Genomic DNA, 17883 nt, shown 5'->3' on the forward strand with positions numbered 1-17883 from the left:
TGGAGCACGTTCTTCCTTTTAGTTCAGCCTCATCTTGTATATTTCCTTCCCCAGGCCTAGAATCAGCCATTTTTCCATGGAGTCATGGTTCTCTTATTGGAAACCAAGATCTGAGCAGTAGATGTACTTTCTGTTCCTGGGATATTGTTACTTCTAGGACCTCTAAGCTGACAGTGCAATGTATGTGTTTGTACTAGCCCATGTATATACACCTATTTATAAATATTTTTATTTATATATCTTCATACAGCTTAACATCTGTATCTGTCTTAAGCTAAAAATGAATACACACTGATGTCTCCAACTCTTGCCATTACAGCATGGATCATTCTAGTCTTCTCTTACTTACAAGTCACTTCTTTCTGCAACAGTGTGAAACCTGGCTCCCGTTATGTGCCATTCATTTACTTAATTATTTAATTCCAATATACCTAAGAGTGGTTTCACAGTTCTTATAACCTTTAAAGGCAAAAGGGGCTATACACAAACACTGTACTCTAGTTGATAAAGTTATAACAGTTAAGGGTCTTTTTATGGCCCAGAATGTGGTCTGTCTTGGTGAATGTTCCATTGGAACTCGAGAATAATGTGTATTCATCTGTTATTTGATGGGGTCTTCTATAAATATCAATTAAATCAAGTTGATTGATAGTATTTTTGAGGTCAATTCCATTCATATTGATTTTCTGCTTACTTAAGTAGTCAGTTATGGGCAGGGAGATAATGATGTTTCCAACTATAATAGCAGACCTATTTTGCTTTCCAGTTCTAACCTTATTGCCTCCCAACAGAAGTATCTTTAAAAAATGGATATAATATATGAAACAACTGTTTTTAAACCTTGGACATCAGGCAGCGTGGGGCAGTGTTTCTTGAGAAAGGGAAAATAGATGAGGTGAGCCCTACTGTTGCTCCAACTTCCTGCCTGGAGAGAAATTCGAGGCCATAGCCAGGGAGGGGGAACTCAGGTGTAATTAAACACAGAAATTAGTACATGATGGTTATCCGATGAATGACACAAGAAAAGAAAAAGATGAAAGAAAAGCTACAAGAATGAAGGAGGTAGAGCCACTAGACTGGAGTGGGGTCCAAGATTGACTATGGGATTTTACTTGGGATTTGGTGGCCAATATAAGAGGAGTGGAAATTGTACAAGGTGGTGATGTTGGGAAGTATTATAAAAAGTGGCAAGGCCAACCCTGTTTCATAAAAAAGTAAAGGTTTGTGGAGGGGATTTGTAAAGATAGATTTGAAAAGTACTTTGGGATTATTTGTGGAAATTCATGAGTCAGTGTAGTGTTGGATTTTATTCAGTGGGTTAGTGGCTTTTTAAATTTAAAATACAACCAGTAAACCCTTTTAAAAATGAGTTATTTCCCTAATCCCAGTACAAAATACATATATATAAACAGCGGCTTTAGACAAATGGGGGAACGGGGCAAGCAGAAGCCCTAATTGTACCCCTACTGCTTAGAATTGCCAAGAGTCTTCAGAGCACAAACAACTGCTGTAGCTAAGGAGGTGTTTGACAGCTTTAGATGGACAATATGTAACAGGATAAAATAGGTGTGTAATGGAGATTATTCAATTGCCAGTTGATTTGATTGGAAGGAAGATTGAAGGTAGGCAGGGAGACAAATTAGTAGCTGCTGCATCAATCTAGGCAAAAAGGGAGAAGTGTGTGAACCAGGATGGTGGCAGTAAAGATAGAGTGAAAGGGAGTAAAGAAGAGATATGTGAGTAAATACAGGTTGGGGTGATTTGTTGGATGTGAAAGGAGGGAGAGGAAGAGCATTAAGTAGCTTTAAATGAACTGGATAATTCATCACCTCAAAGTGGATCATTGATGTACCATCATCAATGATCCACTTAGAGGCTATGATAATATTAATAATAATCTATAATTACATAATTCACCTGGGTTGAAATCTCTGTGCTGCGCTTGGTATGACCTTGGTCATGATAGTTATTCTAAACTTCTTTTTTTCTGTTAAATGGGGACTGTACCAGTGCCTACCTTACAAGATTCATTTCTAGTATTTGAAGGGAAAGCATTAGAATTGATGCAGGGAAGTTTCTCTGGTGCAAGTTTCATTAGTTCTTATCTTTATTTAATTCTTAACTAATCAGCACTCCTGTTTTCTTCAACATGTTGAATTAAAAAGCTTTTAGGGTATTTCTCTGCCTGGGTTTTTAATACCTCATGAATAATGTGGAATTATTGAAAAACAAAAGAAAGGTGATTATGCAAATGTTTGAAATATTTAATAATACATTAAAGTAGTCTTGGGAAATTGGAGAAATAACTTTACTGAAGTTATAGTAGCTTTTTGTAGAGGCAAAGGGTACTAAGAAGAAAAAAGATCATTTCAGAAAAAGAAAATTTAAAAAGCAGAATGCATTAGAAGCAAATAAGCCAATGAATTCTATTAATTAATGAATATTCAGGTAGCATATTCATTTTTCCTAAGATATAATGACCAAGCCAAAGAGTTTAAAGAATTTTTAAAAAAGGATGATTAAGTAAACTCAAGTATTAGAAGCAGTCTTTCAAAACTCCTAGTTTGATGCATTAGGACAGATCTTTTTATTTTAGGGCCAGGACATAATTGTTTAAGCAGTGGATATGTCCCCAGCCCCTTTCTCCCTGCCAGGGCTCAGCCCCTACACTGCCTTACCGCAGACCTCCCCAAGCCCAGGCAGCCTTAGAGAGATTCCTGAGGGATCTTAGAGAGTGCCCTGGGCATCATCTCTCTCCCTTTTGTTCTCATTCCAGTCGTCTGTGCTTATTGGTTTAATAAATTCCCTGAAATTAACACTTCCTAGTGGATTAGAATCACTCAAATTCACATTGAGTATTACGAAGCAGAGGTTCTATACTCCGCTTCTAAATCCTTACCACAGTGCGACAGGGTATTAGAGAAGGCTTAACCCAAGGGCATAAAATTCAAAGTGGTGGCATTTCACATGTGTGGTGGGCTTGCTTGATGAGAGAGAGTTTGTTTCTCAAGCCTGAGGGTAATCACTGAATTATTGTAAGCTTATGAAATTTTCAAAGGAATGTAGAGAAATTTGCTGTGATACAACTCTTGTCTAATCAGTGGCACAACTTGAGAGCTAATAACGTTCGTACACTAGCATATCCGTTACATGACACCTGAATTGCGCTGCTAAATATTGTGCTCAACCCTTCTGGGAAATGACATTTTGGGGTGCTGAATGATAACACATCTTGTTTATATGGCGTTACAAGCCAAAGTCCTACTTGTTACAAAGAAACATCTTGACTGTCAAGAGGCTGCCTGTTTAATATTTGCATGATCTAACCTAATTGTTTTTCTTCCCCCCTGCTTTGTGAACTTTTGTTCAGGTACCAAAATAGTTAAAATAATTTAGACAAAGGAAATTGAGTTTAAGTAAAATACTTATCAGTCTATGTTGTCTGGAAAAATTCTTGGTAGGGAGCATAGAATGAGTTTTTAAATTTATCTTTGGATTTCAAATATGCATGCCACTCCTATACCCCATCACTGTATATAATTAGGAACTGGCTGTATATTCCATAGTGACACAGGCTGTAATTATTGGTTGTGATCTGCAATTCTCATTTAACCTAGGTTAAGATAGTAGAAGTTGGGCCATTTTTCACCTGTTCCACTCAATTCCAGTTTGATTTTTTTTGAACTACTATGAAATATGCAATATTATCACTGGTAGTGACACTGATAGTCACTACTTATATGACAATTACCGCTTACAAGTAGAAATGGTTGCTTTCCTCATTGAGCTGTGCCCTGGGATCCTATCACATGCAGTCGGCCACACAGTATGTACAACTTGCTATTTTTGTTCTGTCTGTATATTTTATAGAGGCTTTGACATTTGAAAAATATGGAACATTGAGGGGTAAATTTAAGAAAATATTTGTTAATGCTAATTGAATCTATCTTACCCTATTTGACGATTTGATGATTTTATAAATATTTAGCTCTTTCCTCCATCTCTCTGGTTGTGTTTTCTCGTTCTGCATTCCAAGCCTGTGGACATTATTGTCTTGTGTTCAACAACGTGAATCAAATATTTGAGACTCAAAGTGGTGTGGTGATTCAGCTCACTGCTCTAAGTAGTGCTATGCCTAAACCATTTGAGTAGTCAGCTTTGAAATTTCTCCAAGAGAGGAAATCTCATGAATTGGCTCAAATGTAACTTTGTCTCCTAGAGAAGCCTTCTTTGTCTCCTCCGATTAGCACCTCCCCCTCCCTTCCATAGTGTTTTGGGCAGCTAATGCATTCATTCCACAAATAACAGAATAACTTTTGATTCATGGCTTTCTCCCTCCAAGCTGAAAACTTGATGGAGGGTAACATGATCTTTGTTTCCCACTGCATCATCTGTGAATATACATTGTAAGTATTGAACAAATTTTTACGAAAAGAACAAATACTTTGGTAAACAATTTTTTATAACTGTCACTCCTAGAACCTGAATTGAGTTTAAAATTCTTCTTCTGGAGATCAGATTGTCTGTAGTATGATTGCTGGGAACTTTTAAAGGGAGTGGTAATACTATGTTTTGTTTTGCTTCATTAACCTTCTATCTACTTGTCTTTATTTTGGAAATCTTTTAAAATGAAGATAAACTACAGTTATAACATAAAGCATCGCCTTCATTTTTAAAAAGTAAAATGCATGTGTATAGTCATAACTTGATTACTCAGGTAACTTGCTTTCATCTTACTGTAAACAATATCACCATTTCTTCTTTATTCAAGTCACTTGCTTCTATCTTTCCATGTAGATCTAATATTAGAAGACTTTATTGGAATGCTGCAGCTTTCCAATAAGATCTGTCCATATTCTCTATCTCTTTATAAAGTTATAGAGTAGGGGGGCAAAGAGTATTTGAGTTATACTCTGTTTAATATTGACGAACAATGCATTTTTTTCACCCTAGTTCCCACCCAAAGTAGGTAAATAACAATCAGAATCATCCTCTCAAAATTCTGACCTCAGAATTTCCTAAGAAATGTGAACCTGTAGGAATTCTTTGCTTTCGATCTTCTTTTCCTGTTTTTCATTCCAAGGCCACTGGTCTTACATTCTAAATGGAAGAACATAGAGTCCTACAATCTCAGGATGGAAAGTATATCGAAGGTCACGTAGTGCAAATACTGGGTAATTGAATGCCTTTGGTAACACCCCTGTAAAGTCTTCGTCTAGCCTATTCTTGGAAACCTCCAGTGATCTAACACATCCTTTCCTGCGGCAGCAGATTCTATCTTTGTTGTCAGCTTTGACTCCTACAAACTGATTCCTTGCAGTGAGCTCTGACTGCTCAGAGTTTCCACATATTTTTTCTATTTTACCCTTTGGGCTCATAAAGAGCAAGTTGAACCCATGTATCTCTCTTAGTCAGTTTGGGGTGCTGTAACAGAAATACTATAGACTTCGTAGATTAAACAGCAAACATTTATTTCTCACAGTTCGGGAGGTTGGGAAGTCCAAGCTTGACAGCACATCTGGTGTCCGATGAGTGCCTGCTTTCCGGCTTGTAGGCAGCTGTCTTCTCATATCCTAACAGGGTGGAGAGAGTAAGCTGGCCCCCTGGCCTCTACTTATAAGGGCACTAATCCCATTCATGAAGGCTCTACCCTCGTGACCTAATGACCTCCCAAAGGCCCCACCTCTGAATACCATCACATTGGGGATTAGATTTCAACATATGAATTTGGGGAGGGGGACACAAACCTTCAGACCATAATGCCATTTTATATAGTATAGCCCATGTGAAGGTGACACTCATGTTTCCTCAAAGTCTTTTTTTCTCTCGGCTAACCCCTTTCAGTTCCTCAGTGGTTCTCCATGTGACCTGATTTCACATCTCCTCACCATCCTAGTTCCTCTGAATAGATTTGTTTTGCTTGTCTCTGCAGCATCCAGCACTGTGTGATACTCCAGGTGTGCTCTGATGAGCTGAGAGTAGGCTGTATCACCTTCCTCAGTTCAGATATTATACTCTCGTTAGCATATCTAGCAGCGAAAGAGTTGAAATGTCTGACTGTGGACAACGACTGGTCAGATACAACGATTCTCCTCATTTTATTTCTTTACTATGTTACTTCTAGGTATCCTTAAATGTGTCGACTTTGTTGGATACATTTTTAAAACTCTGTTAACTGGAAAAAAAAACCAAACTTCATTTCAGAGCTCGGATCTTGCATCATACTTAATAGAGAATGGTCTCAGACAAGTTCATTAACCTTTCTAAAGCAGCAGTTTTATAGTATTTACCTTACAAGATTATCGTGAGGACTAAATTAGTTGTGAAATGCTCACATGTAAAGTATATATTAAAGTGCTTAAGCACATGGTGAGTGCTCAGTGCATGTTAGTGATAATAATCTTTACAATTGTTACTTATTCCAAGAGTTCTGGGAAATGCTTATTTTAATACTGAACAAATAGGAAGGGTTGTGGCTTCATTATATTTTTAGTATCATCTAACATATCTAATCTAGACCTACAAGAATAAAAGCTATACATAAAAAATTCACCACCGCACATTTGTTCAAACGCCTTGACAAATTAGAACGACATAGAACAAAGTTCTGACATTAGTTATTCATTTTGAGTAAGAGAACAGGTGATATGTTATAAAGAATGTTGACTTCTCATGTCTTTAATATTAAAAATAATTGTATTAACTTTTTACCAAAACGATTATTTCTTTTATATAAATCTAAGAACTGCTGCTATCTGCCATATTTTGAAAAGATTACAGTTTTTGAAAATATGGAAGCTAGTGATCATTTTTGTCCTTTAAAATATTTGTTTCTGCTGATACATTTCAGCACCACAGCCTGGCCTTTTCCAGGTTGAGATGCTGAGCCAAACCTCAGAGTCTCTGCAAAAGAGAGTAGAGTCTCCCCTGCCCTATAATTTAGTTAGTGGGAACCACAGCTGGTAAATCTTTGGGGGGAAACTATTTTCAACTATTTAAAAACTTTTGTATCAGGAAAATAGAAATACATTTGTGTCAATCTTAGAACCAAGTAAACAAGTTGAGGGTTGTGGGTCAATTCCTCAGGTGGTGAGGTACAGTTGAGTAGCAATGAAAGACTGACTGAACACCTATAGGATCCAGAGGCTGTCAGATACGTTTTGGATAAATCATTCCTCTTTAGTGTCTTCCATAAAGAGGTGTAGTTGGATGATAAGGATGTTTATTAAATGCTTTTTTAAAGATGCCTTTTTCATTTATTGTTGAAAGAATATTCATAGCAGAAGCAATCTTTGATATAAGCCATATTTCAAGAATAATTATTATCATGTCCTTTTTACAGCAGCTCTTACACACACACACACACACACACACACACACACACACACACACACACACACACACACACACACACACACCCCAATGGCTTGTTAGACCAGCTTGTACTGGCTCATAAAAGCTTACTGTTAACTTTTCAGGAGTTTTGTATGATGCTTAATCTCAGACAACTAGCTTGAAATTTGCCATGGAAATGGGAGTAGTTACACCATGGAAATTGGCGAATGCTACAAATCAAAACCTTTTTTTTTTTTTTTCTCGTGGACAGCTGGTTGTTAAACGCTTACCAGCACAACTGTGCCCCAAACTCTTTCCTCAAATAAAATAAAGGGCGTTAGCATTGAAGATGGTTTTACTGTGAAAGTTTATATGAGAAAAAGAATAAATTGTGTTTTTTTTCCCCTGTGTTCTCAGGGATACGGAAAGACCGCAGAGGAGGGAGAATGTTGAAGCACAAGCGCCAGAGAGATGATGGGGAGGGCAGGAACGAAGCGGAGCCCTCTGGAGACAGGAGATCTGCCAACCTTTGGCCGAGCCCACTCTTGATTAAACACACTAAGAAGAACAGCCCCGTCTTGTCCCTGACAGCCGATCAGATGATCAGTGCCTTGCTGGAGGCTGAGCCCCCCATAATCTATTCCGAGTACGATCCTACCAGACCCTTCAGTGAGGCTTCAATGATGGGCTTGCTGACCAGCCTTGCAGACAGGGAGCTGGTCCACATGATCAACTGGGCAAAGAGGGTGCCAGGTAAGAACACGAAGCTCAACTGTTTTTTTCAGAGCCATTAACGATTCATGAACTGGTTGCGGTATCATGGGAGAAACAGTGGGAAAAAACAGTTTGTTATCTAATTGGTTTCAAGGTTACATCAGAATTGGTTAAAATTTTTCAGTATCCATACACTGTAATTCTCCTGGAAGTTAGGATATAACGTTTTGAAATCAAAATCTAGATGATTAAAGTCTTTAATCTGACATTATTTTAAACCCATTGGTATTCACCAAAAAATTGGGGGTGGACTCTAGGTAATAAATGCATTTAATATTATATGTTCACAGTGGCAGAAATTTTTAACACTAAGTGATCTATGCCCTATAAATTTTTAATATTGAGGATTTTTCTTCAAAACACCTAAATTATAAATCATCAATTTTACCTTAAAAGATTTTAAGTTTTATTTTAAGGTATTTATAAACTAAAGAGTTAATTTTTTTAAACTGAATGCCATTTATTCATTCAACTGTCTAGTCTTAATATTTTAGGACAAAGGTAATACAATAGAAAAATAAATTAAGTTCTCATCCCTGAGAGGAGCTTGTAGAAAGATGACAGTGGCTGAAGTGATACTCGGTCCTTCAGTTGATACTCTCAGAACTGGTGTTCCTGTAAAACTTGACTGTTGCTCTTGTTGTTCAGGGAGAAGAACTCTAGTTATTATGGAAACAAGACTAGAAAATGACCTCCTCCATGCCCCATCATATCCATTCAGGAGCTAACGTAGATGAACCAAGGCAAGAGGAAGTTAAATCTTTTTTCTGGGCTTATAGATCAAATGAGTAATGAATTTAGACAGCGATTGTCTTGTGTGCTCTCTTTTAATAGATTAAGTTAATTATTACCTATGAAGCAGGGGACTTTTTTTTTTTATTAAACTAAATAAATGTGGAGCTTTGTACTTGCATTTTAGAGATCTATTATAGGCCAAGAAAAACATATATCTGGCCTTAGATACTGGTTCATGTATTTGCATTTCTTAACATATGAACATGTGGTCCTTTGAATAAGGAGCCAGCAATGTTGTGATCCCAACTTGGTAGAGGGCATCTATTTAGGTAGCAGAGGTTGGGTTACATGGAAACATGGGGATTAACAGGCATATTTAGATTTCAGACTCAGTCCAACTGGCAAATAAAAATTCCCAGCCATCTTTGGAATTAGGAGTTTTAATGAGCACTTACCTACCTTAGCATTCCCATGTGAAACAGACCCATGATAAGTAAATATTGGAATTTACATGTAATGTGGTGATAGGTTTTATCTTTATATTTATTATTGCCTTTGTTTAAAAAAATACTTTGGGAGAAGAGGAAAAAACAAACGAACAGCTAAGGGTCATATCCCTGAGAACCAACTCTAGTTACTATAAAGTTTTATTGTCCTATAAGCATATATTTTCCTGAATGAAGTTTTGGTAATACTAGTTCTAGAACACTGTTGAAGTCAAGTATACATTTTTCATACTTATCAGTAGACTTCCATCATGACATTTTTATAATTATAAAAATTTGAAGGGCATTTGAAACAATGAGAACTAAATTCAAATACATTACCAGTGGATGAAAATTTCATGGCAATAATCTTCTGAATTTAGGAATAAAATGGAGCTGGAAATCAAGAGAAGGAAAATATTACGTCCATGCTTAGCCATCCCATTGTTAAACCCAGAACTAAACAAATTTATGATAATGTGATGTGTAGCAAAACCACTCTATAACTCGATTATATTAGTTTAAAAGACCTGAATGATTCCAAAATCCTTGGACCAAACTGTATCTTGTTACTTGATGGTTTAAAAAAATAATAATTATAAAGGCAAAAATGAAATTATATATATGCTATTGGAATATAGCTGTTGTAAATCAAAAGCCTAGTAGTCTGACGAAGCAGAATAAAAAGAGTCATTGATTTTAAAAAGATGAAAAATGAGGGAAGAAAAAAATGTCTTCTGGAATCATCTTTGAAGATGATTGTCAAACTTCTCAGAAATTTGACAAAGTCACATTTTAAAAAGCTTTTTTGTATCCAACTACTCTCTGTCATTAAAAACATAGTTCACACCAAAAATCTAATATAGACAATATTACATTTATATGGTCACAGTTTGAGAATAATAATAATAATAATTTAATATAGAGGGAATAGAAAACATCATTAGTAAGAAGGGCAGTAAGAAAGCAGTTGTAGAAGTACCTGGAATTAGCTGTATGATACAAAAACCTGCATAGAACATTTGGATATCCTCAGATGGCTATCAGTATAACAGAGATTGTAAATTGATTTCATTTTTAAAAAATTTCAGCATTAATGGAGTATAATTGACAAAATTATATTTAAAGTGTACATTATGGTAATTTGATATACTTAGACATTATAAAAGGATTTCCTACATCTAGTTAATTAAACATCCATCACCTCACACATTTACTTTTTTCTTTCTGATGAGAGCATTTAAATTCTACTTTCTTAGCAAATTCATTATACAATACAGTGTTTTGAATTATAATCACCATGTTTTATATTAGCTCCTCAGATCTTTTTCATGTTATAGCTGAAAGTTTATACTCTAACCAACCTCTCCCTATTTGTCCCATCCTCTAAACCCTGGATACCACTTTTCTCTACTCTCTTTTTGTGAATTTGACTTTTTTTTTTAGATTCCGTGTATAAGTGATACCATGCAATATTAATCTTTTTCTGACTGGATTATTTCACGTAGCATAATACCCTCAAGGTCCATCCATGTTGCCACAGATGGCAGGATTTCCTTCTTTCTTGTAGCTGAATAATATTCCATTATATATCTATGTAGATATAGATTTTTTGTTTTCTTTTCTTTTTTTGGTGATACACGGGCCTCTCAGTGTTGTGGCCTCTCCCGTTGCGGAGCACAGGCTCCGGACACGCAGGCTCATCGGCCATGGCTCACGGGCCCAGCCGCTCCGCGGCACGCGGGATCTTCACGAACCGGGGCACGAACCTGTGTCCCCTGCATCGGCAGGCAGACTCTCAACCACTGCGCCACCAGGGAAGCCCATCTATGTAGATATAGATTTATCAGATCTTCCTTATCCATTCATCTGTTGATGGTCACTTAGTTCATTTCCATATCTTGGATATCTTGGCTATTCGAATAATGCTGAAATGAATGGGACTACAGATATCTCTTTGATATCCTGTTTTCAATTCCTTTGGATATACACCCAGAAATGGGATTGCTGGATCTTATGGTAATTCTACATTATTTTCGGGGGGGAACTCTTTACTGTTTCCCACAGTGGTTGCACAAGATTACAATCTCAACAACAGTATACAGGATTCCCTTTTCTCCACATCCTCACCAACAGTTATTATCCGTTGTCTTTTTGATGATAGCCAACTTAACAGATGTGAGGTGATACCTCATTGTGGTTTTGATTTGTATTTCCCTGATGATTGGTTGAGGATATTTTTATGTACCCATTGGCATTTGTATATCTTCTTTGCAAAAATGTATATTCAGTTCCTCTGCCCATTTTTTAATCATAGGGTTTTTTTTTTTTTTTTTTTTTTTGCTATATGTGCTCTTCATATTAACCCTTTATCAGATACATGATTTGCAAATATTTTCTCCCATTTGGTAAGCTGCCTTTTTGTTTTGTTGATGATTTCCTTTGCTGTGCAAAAACTTCTTAATGAAGTCTCACTTGTTTATTTTTGCTTTTGTTGCCTTTGCTTTTGGTGTCAAATCCAAAAAAAACTATAGCCAAGATTGATGTCAAGGAGCTTTTTCCCTATGTTTTCTGCTAGGAGTTTTATAGTTTCAGGTCTTACATTCATGTCCTTAATCCATTTTGAATTGATTTTGTGTGTGTATGTGTGTGAGTGGTGTAGATAGGGGTCCAGTTTCATTCTCTTGCATGTGAATATCCGGTTTTCCTAACATATTTTGAAGACACTATCCTGTTGCTATTGAGTATTCTTGGTTCTCTTGTCAAATATTAGTTGACTGTATATTCATGGGTTAATTTCTGGGCTCTCTATTCTGTTCCCTTGATCTACTTTTTTTAAAAAATGCCAATACCATGCTGTTTTGATTACTATAGCTTTGTAATATAGTTTGAAATCAGGAAATGTGACAGTGATGCCTACAGCTTTGTTTTTCTTTCTCATGATTGCTTTAGCTATTTGGGATCTTTTGTGGTTCCATAAAATTTTAGGATTTTTTAAATGCTTTTGTAAAAAATGCTATTGAGACTTTGATGGGAATTTCATTGAACATGCAGATTGTTTTTGGTAGTATGGACAGTTTAACAGTATTATTTTTTCCAGTCCATGAGCATAGAATATTTTTCTATTTCTTTGTACCATCTTCAGTTTCTTTCATCAATGTCTTATAGTTTTCAGTGTTCAGATCTTTCACCTCCTTGGCTAAATTTATTTCTAGGTATTTTATTCTTTTTAATGCAGTTGTAAATAGGATCATTTCATTCATTTGTCTTTTTGATAGTTTGTTGTTCGTATATAGAAATGCAACTGCTTTTTGCATATTGCTTTTGTATCTGGCAACTTTACTGAATTTATTCTAATAGTTTTTTGGTGGAGTCTTTAGGATTTTCTATGTTTGATGTCATGTCATCTGCAAATAGAGACAATTTTAATTCTTCCTTTTCAATTTGGATGCCTTTTTTTCCTTTTTCTTACCTAGTTACTATGGTTAGGACTCCCAGTACTATGTTGATTAGGAGTGGTGAGACAGGGTACTCTTGTCTTGTTCTTGATCTTAGAGGAAAAACTTTCAATTTCTCACTGTTTAGTATGATGTTAGCTGTGGGCTTTTTATATATGCCCTTTATTATGTTGAGGTATGTTTCCTCTACACCCACTTTGTTGAGAGTTTTTATCATGAATGGATGTTGAATTTTGCAAATGCTTTTGCTACATCTATTGAGATGATCATATGGTTTTTATCCTTCATTTTGTTAATGTTGTGTGTTGATTGATTTGTGGATGTTGAACCATCCTTTAATCCCTGGAATAAATCTCACTTGATCATGGTGTGTGATTCGTTTAATGTATTGTTGAATTTGGTTTGCTAATATTTTGTTGAGAATTTTTGCATCTATGTTCACCAGGGATACTGACCTGTAATTTTCTTTTCTTGTAGTGTCCTTGTCTGGTTTTGGTATCAGGGTAATGATGGATTTATAAAATGATTTTGGAAGTGTTTCCTCTTCTATGTTTTGGAACAGTTTGAAATTCTTCTTTAAGTGTTTGGTAGAATCCAGCAGTGAAGCAATCTGGTCCTAGATTCGTCTTTGTTGGGATGTTTTTGATTACTGATTAGATTTCCTTACTAGTAATGGTCTGTTTGGATTTTCTGTTTTCATGATTCAGCCTTGGTAGCTTGTGTATTTCCAGGAATTTATCAGTTTCTTCTTGTGTCCAATTTGTTGACGTATAATGATTCATAGTAGTTTCTTATGATCCTTTGTATTTGTGTGGTATCAGTTACAATGTCTCCTCTTTCATTTCTGGTTTTATTTATTTGCGATCTTGTTTTAATTTCTCTTGGTAAATCTAGCTAAAGGTTTGTCTATTTTGTTTATCTTTTCAAAAAAACAGTTCTTAGTTTCAAAGATCTATTCTGTTGTCTTTTTAATCTTGATTTCATAATTCCACTCTAATCTTTGCTATTTACTTCCTTCTACCAGGTTTTGGCTTACTTTGTTCTTCTTTTATATTTCCTTAGATGTAAAATTCGTTGTTAATTTGAGCTCCTTTTTTTCTCAATGTAATGAGTGCTTTCCTTTTTTCTTAATGCAGCTGTAAACTTCCTTGTTAGACTGCTTTGCTGTATTTTGTAAGTTTTGGTATGTTTTATTTCAGTTTTCATCTGTGTCAAGGTATTTTTTGATTTTTCTTTGACCCATTTGTTTTTCAGTAGCATGTTGTTTAATTTCCAAATATTTGTGAATTTTAAAGTTTTCTTCTTGTACTTGATTTCTAGTTTCATACCATTGTGGTTGGAAAAGATACTTTATATGATTTCAATCTTCTTAAATTTATTGTCTTATTTTGTGTTCTAACATATGATCTATCCTGGAGAATGTTCCATGTGTGCTTGAGAAAAATGTGTTTTCTGCTGCTGTTGGATGAAAAGTCTGTTAAGTCCATCTGGTCTAATATATAGTTTAAGTCCAATATTTCCCTTATTGATTTTCTGTGTGGGTGATTGTTGAAAGTGGGGTATTGAATTTCCTTACTATTGTTATATTGCTGTCTATTTCTCTCTTCAGGTCTGTTAATATTTGTTTCATGTGTTTAGGTGCTCCTATTTTGGGTGCATAATTATTTGCAAATATTATATCGTCTACTGGACTGACCCCTTTATCATTATATAATGACTTTTTTGTCTCTTATTAAAGTCTTTTGCTTGAATTCTATTTTGTCTGAGATAAGTATAGCTATCCCACTTTCTTTTGGTTTCCATTTGCATGGAGTATCTTTTTTCCATTCTTTCACTTTCTATCTGTGTGTTTCCTTAAACCCAAAGTGAGTATCTTGTAAGTAGCATACAGTTGGATCTTGTTTTCTGATCCATTCATTCACTCTGTGTCTTTTCATTGGAGAATTTAGTCCATTTACAGTTAAAGTAATTATTGATAGGTGTTTACTTATTGCCATTTTGTTGATTTTTTTCTGGCTGTTTGTAATTTCCCTGTTTCTTTTTTCTTCTCTTGCTCTTTTCCTTTGTGGTTTGATGACTTTCTTTAGTGGTATGTTTAGATTTCTTTCTCATTATCTTTTGTGTATCTATTATAGGTTTTTGCTTTGTAGCTACCATGAAGCTTACATACAACAACTTATATTTATAAGTCTATTTTAAGTTGATAACAACTTCTAAAGCTCTATAGTTTGACTTTCCTTCCATGTTTTATCTTTGATGTCACAATTTACATTTTTACTACTTTTCATACTAGATCTATAAGTTAATTACCCATGATCATTACAACATTAGAGTATTCTGAATTTAACTCTATATTTACCTAATTAGTGAGATTTATACTTTCTTTTTTTTAATTGAAGGATAGTTGATTTACAGTGTTTCTGGTGTAAAGAGATTCAGTTGTGTGTGCATGTGTGTAAATTCTTTTTCAGATTCGTTTCCATTATAGGTTATTATAAGATATTGAATATAGTTCCCTGTGCTATACAGTAGGTCCTTGTTGTTTACCTATTTTATAGATTTATATGTTCATATTTTTTTCTGTTACAATTAGCATCCTTTCATTAAGCTTGAAGAAGTACCTTTAACATTTCTTGTAAGTCTAATCTAGTGGTGATGAACTCCCTCAGCTTTTGCTTATCTGGTAAAGTGCTGATCTCTCCTTCAACTCTGAAGGACAACTTTGTTGGGTAGAGTATTCTTGGTTGGTGTTTTGTTTTTTTTTTTCTTCATCACTTTGAATATATGATGTGACCCCCTTTTGCCCTGGGAAGTTTCTGCTGAAATACTGCTGATAGTCTTTTCTATTGATAGCCTTGTATGTAACAAGTTGTTTTTCTCTTGGTGCTTTTAAGTTTTGACACTTTAATTTTAACGTGTCTTGGTGTAGGTCTCTTTGGGTTCATCTTATTTGAAACTCTCTGAGCATCCCGGATCTGGATGTTTGTTTTTTTCTCCAGGCTAGGGAAGTTTTCAGCTATTATTTCTTTAGCTTTCTACTCCTTTCAGTTTCTCTTGTACTGACCTTTTCTGGGACCACTGTGATGTGACTGTTGGTTTTCTTGATGTTGTCCTTATATAAGTTCCTTAAGCTGTCTTCACTCTTTTTCATGCTTTTTCCTTTTCACTCCTCTGATTGGATGAATTCCACTACCCTGTTTTTGAATTGCTGGTCGTTTCTTCTGCTTGATTTAGCTGATGTTGAACCCTTCTATTGAACTTTTCAGTACAGTTATTGTATTCTTCAGTACTGTAATTTCTGTTTGATACTTTCTTATATTTCCTATGTCTTTAGTGAATTTCTCACTTTGTTCATGCCTTGTTATTCTGACCTTGGTGAGCGTCATTGTGACCATTACTTTCAACCCTTTATTAGGTAAATCACTTATCTACATTTCATTCAAGTCTATTTCTGAGGTTTTATCTTGTACTTTTGTTTGGAACATATTCCTCTGTTTTTTCACTTTCCTTGACTCTCTGTATTGGTTTCTGTGCTTTAGATAAAACAGCCACCTCTTCCAGTCTTGACAGAGTGGTTTCATGTTGGAGATGAACCTTACTGTTCAGCCCAGCCTGAGCTCTTGGTTGTCTCTCAGACCTTTGTGATTTGTTCTTTGTTCTTAGAGGCTCCCAATAGTTGAGGGTATGCAAAGACCTGTCAGTATCCTAAAGGGGAGGATGTCAGTGAGCATGCAGATACAGGCTGATTGGTAGCTGGACCCTCAGGTAACAGCTTTTAAAGTATACAAATAGATCCCTTTTAGGGGAAGACTGGGTGATGGGATTTTCTGTTTGCTTCCTCTGTGCTGACCCTTGGCAGGATAGCCCCTTAAGAACATTTGTTTGTTAAAAGCCTGTGGGGCTGGCAAGTGCAAGCTTTGCTGGCCACTAGAGCCAGGTGATCAAGGGATGTATTCCTTAGGTGGCATCTGCAGAAGCTGGGGTACCAAACGTGTGTACAAGCTCCTTCCAGGGAGATATTGGCAATTTGGAGCAGCCTACAGGGAGAATGCAGAGATCGTGTCTCCTGCTTTCCCAGTCTCTGGGGAGAATCAGTCAGTCCCTAGACTGTGCTAAATTAGAAACCTGACTCTCAGGTAGCAGCTTTTAAAGTATGCAAATGAACCTTTTTCAGGGAAACACTGGGAAATGCCTGTATCTGTTTGCTTCTTTTGTGCTGGACCCTGGGAAGATAGTGAGTCCATTAAGAACAATTTGCTTGCTCTAGTATTATGGGTGTGGTTGATGTAAGCCCTGTTGGCTTCCAGAGCAATGTGCTTTGGGGGCCTACTCCTGAGGTATTAGATGTTGGGACCAAACCCTTCCGTTCCCAGGTAGAAGCTGGGAGTTGTGAGTTCCCTTCTGATTTTATGGCATTGTGCCAGGGTTTGGGGGTGAAGTTTCAGTGAGACTGTGTCTCAGCCTTTCCTACCCATTTCAAAAAGGGTGTTTTCTCATTTGCCTAAAGTGAAGGAATCATTCGGCTAGTTTCTGGATTTCTTTTAGGGGAAATCACTCTGTTTGTAGGGGAGATTTGGTATGCCTGTGGGAGTTTTGAGTTCAGAGGTCTCCTATGTCTCCATCTTGGACCATAACCCCCAGTTGACTTCATTGTGCCTGATGAATTTTAATAAAAATAATCAGTTCACTGGACTATTCTAATAGTTCTAGAAGTACATTTTTACTAACAGAGTATTATCAGAATTTTCAAATGTTGGTGATTGTAAGTTGAATTTTCCTTTCTCTTAATTATCTAGGGAATATTTTTTGACTTGTAATATCTCTCTACTCAGACTCAAGACGTGAAGAGCATCATGATAAAATACATCATACAAGTATGATAATCAAGTTCCCATCTGTAAAGTACTTATAGCTGGCCTGGCTTAAGATCACATCACGACATTAATTTTTTTCCCTCTGCAATTTAAAAACAATAGCAGCAAGGAGAATGATAAAACCTACCTACGCCACTCTGACAAGTGATGCTTTTTTATAACAGGTGTTACGTATCTGCTTTTTGATATCTAGCTATAGAGAAGGATTTTTCTCTTTATTGT

The 17883-nt window shown here is 36.0% G+C and overlaps 1 protein-coding gene across 4 annotated transcripts in view; it reads left to right on the plus strand.

Moving 5' to 3' along the window:
* The window catches only part of ESR1 (estrogen receptor 1), a 393643-nt gene that overhangs the window by 237500 nt on the left and 138260 nt on the right, over positions 1-17883 (plus strand). For all 4 annotated transcript variants that reach the window (XM_079939174.1, XM_079939176.1, XM_079939177.1 and 1 more), the window contains one exon: positions 7753-8088. In XM_079939174.1, the coding sequence (XP_079795300.1) occupies positions 7753-8088 (336 nt within the window). The remainder of the gene's footprint in view (positions 1-7752; positions 8089-17883) is intronic.

Source organism: Stenella coeruleoalba, assembly GCF_951394435.1.
Source record: "Stenella coeruleoalba genome assembly, chromosome: 12".
NCBI lineage: Eukaryota > Metazoa > Chordata > Mammalia > Artiodactyla > Delphinidae > Stenella > Stenella coeruleoalba.